At 39.1% G+C, this 16,461-nt stretch overlaps 1 protein-coding gene across 3 annotated transcripts in view; it reads right to left on the reverse strand.

The window, feature by feature from the left end:
* Positions 1-2,216: 2,216 nt before the first annotated feature.
* The window catches only part of CDC123 (cell division cycle 123), a 38,977-nt gene continuing 24,732 nt past the window's right edge, over positions 2,217-16,461 (reverse strand). For 2 of the 3 annotated variants that reach the window (XM_074827992.1, XM_074827991.1), the window contains 4 exons: positions 14,985-15,013; positions 9,515-9,643; positions 7,500-7,637; positions 2,217-6,692 (listed from right to left, as the gene is read on the reverse strand). In XM_074827992.1, coding sequence (XP_074684093.1) covers positions 6,666-6,692; positions 7,500-7,637; positions 9,515-9,643; positions 14,985-15,013 — 323 coding nt within the window. In that variant the 3' untranslated portion in view covers positions 2,217-6,665. Of the gene's footprint in view, positions 6,693-7,499; positions 7,638-8,257; positions 8,391-9,514; positions 9,644-14,984; positions 15,014-16,461 lie in introns of those variants that run through there. The other variant, XR_012623673.1, reaches the window with a different exon arrangement.

A 16,461-nucleotide genomic window follows, 5' to 3' on the forward strand; every position in this document is an offset into this window, starting at 1 on the left:
TCCTGCATATTATGGCCATTTCAAATTCTGATACAGCCCTGGAAAGTGCCTGCGTGTGTTCTCGAGTCGGTGACAACCGCAGATTTTTATATGGGCTATTTATTTCACCGCTCCAGTCATTAATGGAGTTACAGAAAAATACAGGCCCTACAATAAAATGTATAGTGGTCTCACTCAAAATACTCTCTCTGGCTACATACCAATAACTATTCCAACTGCAATTTTTCTGCTACATTGTGATAATTTAGTTCATTTCCTTCTTTTGCTTGTAAAAAGGATATAGTGAGGCAAAGAAAACATCAAATGCATGAGTTTTCTCTGAATCATCCATCATTTTTTCTTCATCCCCTCATCTTTTCACACTTAATCATGTGCCTTTCCTTCCAATTTCTGCAGTTTCATTTTGATTGATCCTTACAAGTCCCTGCTATGCTGTTTTCCCTTCACATTAAGAGATTGCTGCTGGGCCATTAAAAAAAGCACCTTTCTTCAGTTATCCCACCCATCATCTCCAGATGGACCCAGGCACCAACACCCACATTTACTGAAACTGCCTTTAGAGGTCTTCATTCTGCTCCTCTCATCTCCCTGCCTTTTCAAGAGCACCAAATGCCAACTCCACAGCCACTTTCACCTGAATTACCTCTAAGATTTTTAACCACTTCTAATAAACCTGACTAATCCAGAACACCCAACTCTAGAATAACACACCGTACCCTCTGAAATACAAACTGTCCTCTGGAAAAAAAAAAAAAAAAAAAAAACACAACATTAATTCTGTCTTTTCAAGTCTTCTTGTGTGACTTTCCCAACAGAAAGTAGCAAATACCTTCCATTTCCACCAGACTTCATAATTTGGGGATACTGGTGGATGAAAAGCTGGACATGAGCCAGCAATGTGCACTTGTAGCAAAGCCAACTGGGTCCTGGGCTGCATCAAGAGAAGCGTGGCCAGGAGGTCGAGGGAGGGGATTCTGCCCCTCTACTCTGCTCTCATGAGACCCCCCTTGCAGTGCTGTGTCCAGCTCTGAGGCCCCCAACATAAGAAGGACACGGACCTGTTGGAGCAGGTCCAGAGGAGGCCACGAAGATGATTAGGGGGCTGGAGCACCTCTCCTATGAAGAAAGGCTGAGAAAGTTGGGGTTGTTCAGCCTGGAGAAGAGAAGGCTTCAGGGAGACCTTATAGCAGCCTTCCAGTACTTAAAGGGGGCTTCAGAAAAGATGGGGAGGGACTTTTTACCAGGGCCTGTAATGACAGGACAAGGGGTAGCAGTTTTAAGCTGAAAGAGGGTCAGTTTAATTATTCATTAATGTCAATACATTAATGAAGAAATTTTTCAAGATAAAGTTGGTGAGAAACAGAAACAGGTTGCCCAGAGAAATTGTGGATGCCCATCACTGGAAGTGTTCAAGGTCAGGCTGGCCTGGGCTCTAAGCAACCTGATCTAGCAAAAGATGTCCCTGCTCAAGGGGTTTGGACTAGATGATCTTTAAAAGGTCCCTTCCAAACCCAAACCCTTCTGTGCTTCTATGATTCCCAAGCTTTGGTAATACAGACACTGCTGATGTTCAGCATCAGGCCTCCAGCCTTTCCTGAACCACAGGTGCCTCTGTTCCAGTGCTGCAGTTTATCTCCCAAAGTCTCTGTAATGCTCATCAACCATTTTTGACATATATTGACATCAAGTTCCTCCTATGTATTCCTCATACCAGTGTACATGTTGCTTCATTCACTTTCCTGCCTCTTCCAGTCCCAGCTCCAATGAATAATTCATCTACAGAAATGAAAGGCAGCAGTCTGTCAGGACACAGAGTTTCATGGCAGAAGCTAAGACAGAAACCATTTCCAGGCCCCTCCACAATCTGGACTTGAGCCCTAAAGACTAGAAAATATGAGTATTGATTGTTTTCTTTCTCCTGGCTAGAAATGCTGTTTAGGAGTCATAAATCTCTCCTGAAAGTTTGTAACTAGCTTTCATGAAGAAAGGTTCTGAGGAGTCAGCATTTTTGACCGACCAGCCAACCAACCTTTCCCTCCAACCTGCCAAAACACATAATTGGAAGAAACCTGGTCAGCTATTAAGACAACCTTAGAGCGGTGGAAACACTCTAAGTACCCATGAAGTACATTGTTACAACAGTTCACAGACAGAAACAGAGAAGGTTCACCCTGTCCCTGCCCACCCTCCCCCACAAAAACACACCCCACTCTTACTGCAGTGCCAATGTCTTTATTACTATAAAAATCTGTAATCACACATTACTGCTTAAGGACTCCCTACCTTTCAGAAAGCTTCAGGTCTGCACAAAACACTTATGGCAACAAGTCTCATTTTAATTCTGTCTAATTTCAGGTTGACCACAAGTTGGAGATTTTCTCTTTACAGAGGCCAAATTCAAACAGAAATAAAGACACTGTTAATTCAACATCCAGGCAAACTTATGTTAAGACAGATTTATTAAGCTTTTAAATATCAGCATTACCAAGTATCCATCAGGAATCAAAAGCACTATGGCCTGTTTCTGTATTATACCTTGAGGCCCATCTTCTTTTAGTCAAATATATGTATTTTAGTTCAGTATTATTTCTTGAAGTGATACCCAAACACAACCAGAATTGTATACTCTTGGCCTCTAAGGTTGAAATTATTTACCATTTGCCAAGTGCCTGTTTATACTCACTGACAGATACTCTGTGCTCTTCTCCAGCTATTCAACACTTCAGATTTGGGACAGTTTGTGAAAGCTAAACTCACTCAGTGGTGCACAAAGGTAGCAGAAGTATTTTTACGCAGGTTTGTGCCACGCTATTACCCACCTCCACACTATCTATTTTGGAATCCTTTCATCTGACAACACTCTCTTGAAAGCCTGAAACCTAGCCGGTTTAGTCTAACCCCTTAAACGGGCATCTGAACTGCATCTCGCTGGGTACTTCATTCTGGCCAGCACCGCATCCTGGACATCAGCATCAGGTGAGTGCATGAGGAGCTACAGGAAATTTCTATTCAGTTGGGATTTTTACAAGCCATATACTGTGACCAGAATCCAACAAGCGGTATTCATTTTACTGAGACTTGGAGCTGGCTATTATTCCCCTACTTTTAGGGGTTTTTTTTTCAGCTATTACAGAGCACCAGTAAAAATCATCTATTTCTAAGAGGGAGGAAAAAGTGGACAGAGAGAGGTTTTAAAATTCAGATCAGTACAATCCATGCTGCTGCTTATTCTAATCTTAACACTCACCCAAATATTAGATTGGTGGGCCAGGAAAGATGTGGACAACACTGCAAAAAGGAGCCAAAGGAGTATAAACAGAATGGACAGTCTACAGCCCAGAAGTACAGAAGCATGATTCCAAATCCTGAACTAAGCCAGTACATGTCAGTAGCTACTGCTTATGGGGTTACCGGAATTCTGATCCCCACTATCCATCTGGAAGATTAAATATCGCAAGCATTGGCTGTGAAACAACAAAGACTTTTCTTTGGCGCTCCTGGCAGAGCTGCAGTCCAAGAACTGAGCCTCACTACACTTGAGCCATTAGACATAGCCAGACTTCTTCAGAGTTTGGCAAGCATATGATCTGTATAAAACGACTTCATGCTACCTCTAAAACTTCTCATGTTTGTCATCTAGGTGAGATTACAAGTACCTTTATATAATGTTTCACGCATATAACTAAGAATATATAGTTATCCCTTAACTCAGCAAATGGTGATCATATCATTAATCACACAGACAAGGACCTAACAATTGGAATTTTGTATTTTCAAATTTCTGTATGTTGGTTAGGGACAGAAATTGATTTTATGATGAGCTGAAATAGAATTAAAACAGTGTCATATATGAAACTGAATTTTTAATGTACCAATATCAGCCCCCTCACCTCCCCAAGAGGAATATGTTTGTTAATTATCCTGCAGATCAAAAAGTCATATGAGATGAAAATTCTTTTAGAAGAGGAATCTTTAATCTAGCAGACAAAAAAATTCAACATCTGGTTACCTGAAGCTGGAAAAAGAAGCAAATATAAAGTATGTATTTAAATTGTAAGGATATGATACTTTGGGGAATCTGATTACGTAGAACAGATTTTAATAGTGGGGACTCTTTCTGTATCAGGACCTGAACATGGGACTAGTATTTTTGCTCTGCTACCTTTTATGCTTCTTCATTAAGACTAAGCCCAGAGGAAGCGGCATAAGTTCCTGCAACTCAGAAATGAAGTTAGTTATCAGTGCTTCATTGCTTGGCTGAGCAGTCCATTAATTCAGATCGGTCATCTGTTAGCAAATCAGAGGGGAGAAAAATAAGCTTTGAATTCACTTATCACTAGCATACAACTATAAAGAGAAGTCTTCCAGTATATTAAACAGCTGTTGAAACTGATGAGGGATGGAGGGGCAAGCTGTGCCACAGGGCACAGGGTAGGAGACAGGAGTGGCCGAGCATGTTATTATGGTGGTCCTTTAACTAGAGTACCAGCCCAGGCTAGCAACAAGCAAAGCCATTTAGGGAGCCAGGTGCTGGGCCAGTGTCTGATTCCACTGCAATTTGTCCTAGAAGAGCTCAACTATAAACACAGAGCACCCGCAGAAGACTGCGGCTCTTGCAAACATACGAAGGCTGCCAGCATGTCTAAGAGCTCTGCACTGATTGTGGTCAGTTCGCTTGGTGATGTCACTTTCAGGATAAAAACATCAAGAAGCAAAGGACTGTTAAAAGGCTCCTGCTCCCGCCTACTCACCTAATGGGACACTCTAGAGTGCATAGGGTCCCATCAAACTGGTCCCGACACCATGTATGTTCTGGTGAATATCCAGCACAGAAAGCTGTGATTATAGTAAATTAATTAGTGGAGCCCACAAAAAAGATGCAGGAAACTATCTTACAGCTTTAAACCAAGATTTTTTTAAAGACAACGCTCTGTAGTTCAGAAGCATTTACAAATCTGCTGGAAATTCCAGAGCCTTCTCTGTGTAAAGGAAGTGTGGTTAGATCATCACAATAGCTTAAGTTATGGCTAGAAACTTTAAAAGGAAAAAGAAAGCTTTGTTGATCTTCTATGTTTTGAAGTTCCTACCTCATTCAGAGACATCTGTACTCAAATAATCTCTCTGATAAGGGTGAGAAAAACCTCATCCAAAATCCTGCAGTATGGCAGAATTAGGTATAGCCCAGCCCTGAGTTAACGATCATCTAATTTGTGTACAAAAAGCTATTGAGAAGGAGATTCAATCGCTTCAAGGGTAGGGCAGATCTTGTACTCTCAGACTCCACAAGCTTTAATCTGTGACGTTTCATCAACGTATTTGGTAGAACTGGATTCTTAATCTGCATAATCTTTAACTAGAATAAGTATTCATTCAAAACTGAAGCTAAATAAAGACAGTAAGTAATAATTTAACATCTAAGAACAGATTGTAACCAAGCACCATATCAATTTGACAGCAAAAGCAAGGCAAAGAAACATGAACAGCTTTATACACACACACAAAGTATCACATAACTGGTTTGAAATAGGAACCAATTTCCAGGTACTATGAGCACCTCCAAATGTCCTTTCGTTTCATCAGGAACTGTGTATACTGTTAATAAATTATCAATGCCATGCAAACACCTATATCCAAAATTTAGCTGGTTCTTCATCTGAAACTCCCCCCACCTCCCAAATAACAGCTTCTGTTAACAAGAGCTTCTGTTTCCCAAAATTTAGCCAAGCTTCCTTCTATACAAAAAAAAAGTGAAGTACCAAATGAATACAGAATTTTAAGAGCTGAAAGAGTTCTCTTAAGAAACTAGAGATGTGATATGAAAGAAACAAGACTGAGTCCACATGTAAAATTATAGGTTGATGTTCTGTTTAACTATTTCTATTAAAGTCACAGATGATGTCTGGTATGTAATTATGTTAAAAATAAGTTTAAAGAAAGCTTTACTATGAAAATTAATTGAAATTTGGTAAAGTTTAACAAATTTCATAGCTTTAGCTACTGTGAAAATATTATTACTTGAAATGCATTCAGAATTTCAAATTCCTGAAATGCAATATTTTCAGACCTTAAGTCTACTACAGCTATAGCTGTTCTCTGAAATGAGGTATTAGCCCTCATAACAAAGAACAAAAAATTCCCTTCTCCCCTTTTCTTTTCTTTTTTTAAATAAAGGAAGGAAGAGAAGTGCTCCCAAAATGATTTACAATTTTAAAAGGTTACTACAGCAAAAAACATACATTCCTTTCTTTCCCTGTGACTATATTTTAAGCAAGACTGTGCCTAAATTCAGAAAATGTTTTAACTGCACAAGCATTAAATGTTGTCACATTTATCACTGAAGAGTCCAACAGCATACCTCAATGGCATCAATCTTCACATTATGAGATGGGAAAGCAGTCGTTCAGTTGCACTCAGATTGTTGCTTGCTTGCACCATGGTATAATTGCATTTAACCTGGAATCCAGTGAGAACTCACCCTGACCTTTCATGTTTCCCTGAAAAAGCTTTTCAGCACTTTTATCTAAACCAACAGACACGCAGGATGAACACCTCTTCAGTTCTATTGACTATAAAAAGCAGGTTTTCTTTAAATCGATAGCTTAATAGTTAAATATAGCTTTTGCCACATTTCTTGCTTGTAATTCAGTGTAATGTTTGTTGATACCTCAGTCATCATCTTGCTGATTTCTTTTCTGTCAACGGAACAAGAGAGTTTATAATGTTAGAACATGCTTATCTGAAGTAAGACCACTAATAAATCATGACAAGTGTTTCCAGATACAATGGATATTAGACAATGATTGCATTTCTAAGACATTTTTATGAATGGTAAAAGATAAAGTTTCCAGTAAATGGAACAGAGCAGTATCAACCCTCTCCTCCATCCCAAACTATAGGATTTTATTTCCAGTAAAGAACAAGACTTGTCCTGTACATTAACCAACAGAATATACAAGAACCAGAAAACATGATGGTGGTAGCAGAAGTCAGTGGTCTAGATGAAGGCAACCTGCCCTCCCTTCCCTAGCTTACAAAGATGCCACGTTTTCATGTCACTGTTCATCAAAGGAACAAAGAAATTGTATTGGAAAAGGAACAAGTGTTTAAGGTTTTTTCCTAATATACTTTTAAAGAAGTTCTTAAAAGCATGAGCTACAGCCATTCAAAAAATACATTTCCATTTTTACTACTTTTGTATTTACATTTAAATAAGAAAGAAAACAGCTAGGTCCTTCCGTAAGATTTGTCAAACTACATTCATTGCTTCCATAAAGATAGAATTAATTAACTGAAGTGAGATCAGTATGAAAGCTTGCTCTTCATCACTTAAGAAAAAAAAAAAAAAAAATCAACCCAACAATACATTGTATGATGGCTTCATACATTACTTTTTCTGTAATCGTGCAACCTATGTTAATCACAAAAGCACAATTCCAGGCACTTCGATGTTGCCATTTCACAAAGATGGAAGGTCAGAAATTGTTTTCATTACTTCTTACCAGTTTAAGAAAGTCAATTAATTTGTGAACATCCTCTCCTGTAGAAAGGTCCACAAAATCTTTCGGCAGTCGGTAACTCAGGTACGGACTAGGCTGGACAGTAACTTTACTGTTCGTACAACGGAAAACTGGATAGTCCTTTGGAAAAGATATTGGATAAGAGAAGAACAGCGTATGTGAATAAAGCTAGCGATGTTTCTCAAACTCCTCCATGAGATTGTCTGAGTCACTTTGCCAATAAGTTTGTTTGGCATTCATTCAACTAAACCTGCACGTTCTGAAAATTGTAGTTTTCTTATTAAAAACTCTGCCCACTTAAGAGCAAAAGTTAAAATGTTAATAACAATCAAATAAAGGAATTCATTCCTTCACTTTAAAGTTTCTGCAATGTATTCATTATTAATGCATTTAATATAGATACACTTAGAACAGTAATGTAATAGCTGTACAGCTGTAATAATGGAGCTATAAGGAACTCTGGGCAATAGTATCTTCATAAATATATGGATAAAGAAAATCTTTACAACAGAATCCCTAAACTTGCCTTCACAGGTTCCTTGCTTAAATCCATGTTTGCAAATATAACCTTACTGAAATGATGGTCTAAGCTTTCCAACCAATTCACTTGCTGAAGAAAAAAAAATAAATCTCTATAAAATACCCAAAAATATCTCTAAACACTCAATTGTAGCAACAGGTTTTGGGTAACTTGATATAATTTTCAGTTCTACACACTGACATGCAACATTAATACCCACTGTATGGCAGTAAGCAGCTTCATTTTAAAGACTGAAGATCAGTAACTTCACACCAAATTCTGTGATCAGATGTAAGCTGATGAAGACAAATCATTCAACTTTTCATCCAGGCTTACACCAGAGAAAACTGGCACTGAGAAAAAGAAATCCTCAAAACAAAATTCAGGTGTCCCATGGACAGCTCAAGAGTTGGGAGTGTGTTTTAACAAAGGAGACACAGCTTTTAGCAGGAAGGTTTATTGAATGGGTTTTCATAAAGCAATAGCTACACGGTGAGACTAAGAGAAAATAGGATGAATGATAGCCTGTAGAGTGGTGTATTTCCCTTTCAATGTGTTATGAAAATGGTGACAGAACTAAAGCAAAGTTCAAATGTTAAAATCAGCTCAATAAAGCATGTCATTTCAGTTACCTCTAATGCAGTTTAACAGCTAGAAAATAAAGAAAAGCCCACGCTATCTGACTAGCCTTCTCTCCTCAAACACCAAGTGTTTCCCAAGATCCAGTAACATGCTACTTCGTATCTTCTAATCAGCTGTCCAAGAACTCCTTAAGATGTAAGGACTCTGTCTCAAGCATGCAGTGAGAAAAAAGCTGGAGTACAAATAAATGAAGACAATTCCTCTCTGTATTAATGGGAAGTTACTTATTTTTACAGAGGCAATGCAGCTTGGAAGAGGGATAGAAAAGCCCTGCTCTGCAAGTCCAGGGAGTTCAACCAGAGGACAAGGTTTCCCTGAGGGTATTTGATATGAGGAAGAGACAGAAGTTAAGTTGCTTTTTGCCTCCCCCCAAACAGAAATCTGGAGCTCTGGGAAACTGTATGACAGATTATCAGGAACAAAGCAGAACTTTAAGTGATTAAATAGAAAAGTAACAGATTTTAAGAGAAATTGAAAAGAGCACAAAACTGCATAAAAGCAAGTTTCAAGGCATCTTCACAATGTGGTCAAAGCTATAATATGAGCTTGCACTGTTTGAACTAAAAATTCCCTTGCCTGCATCAAAAAGTAGCATGGATACTTGTTGAGATTAACTACTGTCTAATAAGGTAGATTCTACTTACAAAGAGTTTACATTTCATGAGTTAAGGACATCCATTTACTTCAACTGGATTTACTAGAAGAGGGAAGAAGGCAAAGAAGAGAAGAGGGAAGGCAAAGAAGAGAAGAGGGAAGGCAAAGAAGAGGGAAAGACTAAACCCACTAAAAGGTCTGTTGGATATATTAGCCAGCCTCTCTCATCACACAGCTGTACCTGTTCAGTTGCTTCCCCTTCACCATGGTCTCCCTTCAAGTTTTTCCCAGAGGTCAGTTCTTCCCACGTAAACAGCAGGGAGTCTGTTACTTCCCCAAATGGGTTAAAATCTATTAACCAAGTCCTACCCTGCAATGGAACAATAGAAGAATTAAAACAAGCCACAGAATTTAAAAAAAAAAAAAAGAAAAAAGAAAAAAAACAGAATACACATATACTTATATTATTGTAGTATGCTTTGCATTTAGATAAAAAGATGTCAAAATTGAAATCACCTGGTTTTAAGCACTTAAAATATTCTAACATCCTTTACATTAGACACAGTTTTAAAACACAGCAAGCTATGACTTACTGATTTTTTTTTTTTTTTAAACAAAAGATCAGACAGAGCTCAAACAAACTGAATTCAGTTCTGTGTAAGGTGCTGTCAGATGAGACCACAGAAGTTTTGTCTAATCCCCACAGTCCTCCAAGATCCCCAAGAAAGCATGAACAAGGAACAGAGAAAAAGAGAGGGAAAAAAAAAAAATCCAAAACAAACCCACCCAAAAAGAGATTTTGCTTTCCATCAAAAGCCACATCAGTACTGCTGCATGTTCAGCAACCTAGAAGAATTGCTGTTCTTGGCCTCAGAAGGGACCCTAAAAATACAGAGCAGCGTCTGCAAAATGCTAGTGGAGATCATGAAAGCTGAAAGGTTCTGCACAGATACAGACAAATAAAGAATAACTTAAAGACATTTTTAATATAGCCATTACTAGTAGTCCAGACTAGTTTCTCCTGCCTTATCTTTAATACATTTGTGTTCCAAACAGATTTGGTAGTAAGCACAACACCATGTCTGTTTTACAACTGAAAAATGAAAGCAGAGAGACTAACAAAACATTAATTAAAGGTAACAGACACGTCTGCAGGGGAGCAAGAAATAGTTTGCGTTCCTTGAGTCATCTCAAAATACAACCCCCAACATAGGGCCATTTTTTCTTACCCAAGAAAGTGTCATCTATTCTAATAAAGTACAACATAATGAATTATAATGAAACATGACTACAACTGCTAGTAAGAATTTACAAAACAAGCATTACATCTGGAAGAAATCAGATCTATCAAATACAGAAAGAAAAAGGTTGTAACATAAGCAGGACTGAAGGGTTTTGTTGTGTTTACTGAAGATCAACTGGAAATGGAAACCAAACCTGAAGACTGTAGCTACTAAAAACTTATTTTGCTTTCTCTTTCTTTCCCTCATTCCTGAAGGATCTTCCTTCTTTAAAAGATTTTCCCTATCTTGATACAAACAGCAAGTATCTTCAATGATTTACACTACAGCAACTTGGTTTCTAACTTGCAAAGACACTTTTGAAGCCTTCAGTCACAGAGTAACATGGAGACTTCCTCCCCCACCCACACTACCTAAGCCACCCCCACAGGCACTAACGCATTATAGAATAGGAAACGTATGGAAACCCCTACAATAGAGAGCAGAAACGCTCTGGCTGGTCTGTTGTCATCCGTAGCGAGTTACTTGTGCAGGTGGGGGCAGTCCCAGCACAGGAGAAACCAGTGGTATTACTTGTAAACTGGAACTGAGCCAGCACCCGACTGGAGAGTGTGTGATTGCATACAGGCTTTCACAAGTCTCTGTCTCAGGGCAGAACCACGGGGAACAGCTTTTGCAGGGCAAATTTTAAGAAGACGATGCACTGCAACAGCAGTACTGAAACCAGACAGCTATGAAAGGAACTGTGAGATGTGGGGACACAGACCTGAGTGGTTTCTTACTTGTTTTGGAAGGGTGAAGAAGCACAAATCTGCATGGCTAAGTTGCAACACCTCTGCACTAATAACTGACACCATCAGTGCAGAGAGCGAAGAGGGGCAAGCTCTGCTATCATTTTCCATCTCCGTTCCTCTTCAAAAGGCAGTCACAAATTCTCATTATAAGTGATGTTTTACTTTTGCTAATGGGGACATCTTCTTAGCTCCAAGGCAGCAGGAGGAGGAATCTGTAATTTTAGATTCATTCTATCACACTAGAAAAACAAGCTAATGAACCAATTTAATCACAGACAGAAGCAATGGCTGGCAAAGTTCGTTCAGCAGTTCAGAGAATCTTTCCTTGCATCAGAAATGTTTATACTTAATAAAGGACTTCCCTATGAAAAGCTTTCACAGAGACTCCTCCTCACCCCAAATACATCAAACTCAGCTTTTTCTTAGGAACTCAAGATCGTTTCTCTAGAAAAGAAATGTACCCTGGAAAAAAATGAAAATTTGTTTTGAGACGACTGAAAGCAACACCTGGTTTTTGTGAGCACCCAGCAGTATTTCTCCCTCCCTGCAGACAGCAGTGCATCATCTACAACACCAACTGTTTCCTTGAGATGGTCTTAAATCTGCATTGAACTTTGGTAGCTGCAAATCGATGAGAAGTGGCAAAACTAAATATCCCTTTTCAGGGCTCATTAGAAGGAGTGTATATAATTCTGGGTCAGTAACCAAACTGTCTTTTCTTAAGATAAAATGCTCTTTCAAGTTTTATACGCAATGTCATGATTTAAATGTAGTCTCAGATGACTTGCACTGTGTATCTAAAGAGCAGTAGTAAAGCTATTTATCTGCCATCTTCCAGTATTAGCAATCTTTGTCATATGAGAGCACAGAAACGCACAATCCAGGAAAGCAAAGTTGTGCATATCTGGAGGGGGAAAAAAAAACCCAACCTCTATTACATAAGATTTTTTTCTTATGTAATAAGAAAACAGGAACCGCTAGATTTACCATAACACGTCAGCTTCACGCTGTTTTACTAAAGCGTTAAGCAACGTGCTGCTGAAAGGAAGTGCCTATGACAAAGACTGTTTAAAGGAAGTTAAGAGATAGATAAAATGCAAACCGAACTGTTACATTTCCCTAACTCCAGCTGCACCTTCATGCACAGTGACAATGCTCACAAGGCAGACACACAAGCACTAGTTTGCACATTAACAAGAGCAGCTGTGAGCTAGCAGTGGTCTGAAGTCACTCACTGCATTTCCTTGTCTTACCACAGTGACTTGTCTTGAACATGATTACAAGTTACAAGATACACAAAGAGCAACAGCAGAGCTGATTCTCAGGCTTCTCAGCTGCTGCACAACAGTTGTGGACTGCTAGCAGCAAAAAAAATATGAAAGAAGTGGATCCAAATAAAAACAGGCTACCAGTCCTGCAACATAACCTCTTCAGGTTTAGGTCTCCAGGTCATCCAGCTTGGAAGACTGTATGGCAGCGTTTCTTCCTTAAAAGATGACTTGTCTGCAAAGTCAGGCACTAGTTCAGATGAACTCGGCGAAGAGAGTGTAACAGGAAAGGCAGACACATAAAAGCTTGTTCTCAACCAGGCTACCGCAGCTTCAATGCAACCCACAACTCAAACGATCAGGACCTGTGGCAGCCTACTCCGTACAGTCTGTCAAGTAACTAAAGCAAGCGCAGAGAGGGGGTTGCTCTTATTCACAAACACATCAAAAACCAAGCTTCTCCAAGCTGAATATTTAAAAAGTTGAAAGAATTTAAAATAAGCAGACACTGGACATTTCTCTCATTCTGTAGGTGAGGTTGCCGTGCAACCAGTCTGATGAGGAGCACGGGCTCTGAAAATTAATCACACTCGGCAACACTCAATATTCTTTTGCTGCCTGTAACCCACATACAAAGGGAACGATGAATAATACAGTTGCAAACCACAAAAGTATGTGTGAAAGGAGGAGGATCTGACACACAAAAGGCTATCTGGCAGTTTGCAAGACCTGAGGGTAGAAGGCGCAGAGAGATATCTACAAACAGATACATTTTATCTTGACAGATGAAGAAACACTGCTCATTTGAGATCACACAGGCTGAAACCTTTCACTTAAACAATCTGTCTTCATGCTTCAGCTGTGAGGCAGAGTACCCAACTGCAGAACCTGGTTCAATACTGTAGTGTTGCTCCTTGTTTTGCCTGACAGCATCCTCAAACATGACAATCTGAGCCTGGGCAGGTAATTTCCATTACCATTCAGCATGGCTGTTTTTAGTCCATAGCCTGATTTCAGGCACCTACATTAGGAGTTGTGCTGAGTAACAGTACAAGAGTTGCTTTCCACATGACACACATTCCTGCTTAGTTTCTGTTTTGCAAACTATGCCACGATTTCCTATTACACAATTACAAAATACTTTAGCAACATTCAAAGTCAGAATCAGGACTTACTACAAATACAACTCAACTCTAAATAAAGACCCTCTCCAAACCCGTAAGCGTAAACAAGTCAAACAGTGAGACTCATAAATCTATATAGCAAAAGTGTATAGCTTTATTTTCATTTCTGGTTTAGGATTTGGAATGAAATTTAAGCTAAAACAAAGACCTACTTCTCATGCACTAGTATGATTCCCAAAATCAGGTTGTGATTTAAGGCTACATAATGCATTTTTGATTGCGGTTGCTTTTTAAAACAATACATGTGTGCCTTTCAAGCACAATTCATCTGACTTATTTCTCTCCACTGACACTAGGAGAGGTCAAGGTGACTAACTCAGATATTGGCAACTGAAGTTTGGATGGGACATTTCTCCCCACTCCATCACTATCTGGATGTTCAGGGTTCTCATTTGCCGAGCACTCTGAACCACAGCTGCAGCAGTTTGAAAAGAAAAAATTAGCCTCTATCGGTCTCAAACTGGGCACACCACATCCATATACTCTTTTGACAATTACCCCTTCATACCCTAGACTTTCATATATGAAGTACAAGTTATAATTTTCCAATCTCAAAAGGATAATCTAAAGAAATTATTAGTTTTGATGAGTTCAGATGCTATAGGGGAAAAATATCACGAGAAAAAAAAAAAAAGCAGCAGCCCCAGGAACGATTTCTTTTGAAGAAAAGGAGGTAAGAATCCCCCCAAATTTTTTTAGTGAGCAAAACATCACAGCTGCCCTATTTTTTTAAATATCCCATCCATTCTGGCTGAATGTTCAGATACATTTCAATCAAAAGCACCCAGACTAACCACTATGCAGAGGGAGCCTTAGCAACAGGTAGTGCTTTGCTAAAACAATTTAGTAATGTTGCATATTGATTAAGTCCCCATCTTAAAAGAAAGCTAAATTGCCTTCAGTAGATCCACAGACCTGGCAGAATTGCAGCTGAAGCCGAAGTTACGTGACAGATTACTTCTCTGGAAGGTATTTACTAAATAATTATATCACTGACGCAGAGATATTTACACCCCTAATCCTATTATTCTCCTACTGTGGACAGTGTCTAACATAGAAGAAGACCTGGGGAACAGAATGATAACATGAAGTAGGATTTGTTTGTTTGTTTGCTTTTTGCCAGGACACTTCTAGGAAGATGAAGCTACTATTTGCTTCACCTCTGTAGCATTTCAGGAAGTTTCCACAGAATAAACAATTACATACAATCTATTGTTCACTTACCCTGCTGTCTCTGTACACATCAAAAACAACTGAAAAGGAGAAAAAAAAATGTTAATCTTAGAAGATGTACAATTTCACAGAACACGTCTAAATCTGAATAAATATTTGTGTACACAGCACAATCTGCAAAGTCAATATGTCTAAAGAACTGCAAGCCAGAATCAGGTTCATTTCCAAGAGGGAATCGAAACATTTCAAGAACTACTGTTAATGCAGTGAGATCAGCTGCTGGGTTTTTCCATTTAATGTTGGTTTCTTCTGTTAATTTTCGCCCCCAATGAATAACATTTGATAAACTTTTAGCACAGAGAGAAGCTTATCTTCCACATTACTGCTGTTCGGTTTACAGCAAACAGAGAAGTTTCAAGGAAGGATCATGACTCCACTGTGCTAGACATTGCACAAACATTTAATAAGAGAAAGTTCCTGCTTGAAGGAGATTAGGACTGCAGCAGATAACAAGACAAACAGGTTGCAGGAACAAAGGGGTCGGTGGGTGTGCTGAGGAGGAGGTGGCAGTGAAATGGCTATGTTTAATGTAACCCAGAGCAGATACAGCCCACCTACTGATTATCAACAGCTCTTTCAAACAGACCCTTTGATGCTCGGTGATTGACGCAAAGCTGCCTTGCTCCATTGTTGTTGCTCCCCGTGACTTAATTAAGCATGAATCTTTGTACATGCATCTTTCTATTAGCTTCTGTTCTGTATGGTTAAACAAATCTTTGTCTTTCTATTCAGCTAGGGAAATCGACAGATAAGCATTCAGGCATGACTACATGCAGAAGTTGTACCAGTTTAGCAAACGAAAGGGAAAAAAAAAAAAAAGACAGATTTAGAAAAGCCTCAGACAAATGCTGTATTGTCACTTCCTTCACTAATAAGGAAGGGAATATTTCGGCTAAGAGATTTCCTAATACATGCAGGATAAACTAAACTCAGGATATGACTGAAGAACACTTGAGCTCAGCGACTACTCAGGAAGCTGCCCGTCAGTAACAGGGATGTTGATTGATCACATTCATGTACATAAAGCTACTCAGCAGCTTAATCTAACATTTCATGTGAAGTTGGCTGCGCTAAGGGCAAACCACAACTCAACAACACCAAAGCCAGTCACGTAACTGGTTTTGACCATATAGCTTAAAAATCCACACAGCTTTTTGCACAAGCTCAGTTACGTCAATTTAAAATGTCACTCTGGAATTAAGTGCTATATTTTCTCAAGAAGACAAGTCCTCAGTGGCTAAATAAGTCATCAGTGCAAAGAGGAGTACAGCAACCCTAGATTTCTTCTTCAGCTGTTTAACTGAACTTGTTGCCTGTAACATGTACTCTAATTACTCGTACTCCATTAATGGAAAATTTGCATCTGAGCTTTATTATAAAATGAAGCCTGCCAGCTTAAAGCAAGCCTATGGCAATCATTGAGGCTAACGGGATTTACATCCCCATTAAGACTGACTGCACATTGGTG

The sequence above is a fragment of the Strix aluco genome, chromosome 5, assembly GCF_031877795.1.
Source record: "Strix aluco isolate bStrAlu1 chromosome 5, bStrAlu1.hap1, whole genome shotgun sequence".
NCBI classification, from domain to species: Eukaryota; Metazoa; Chordata; class Aves; order Strigiformes; family Strigidae; genus Strix; species Strix aluco.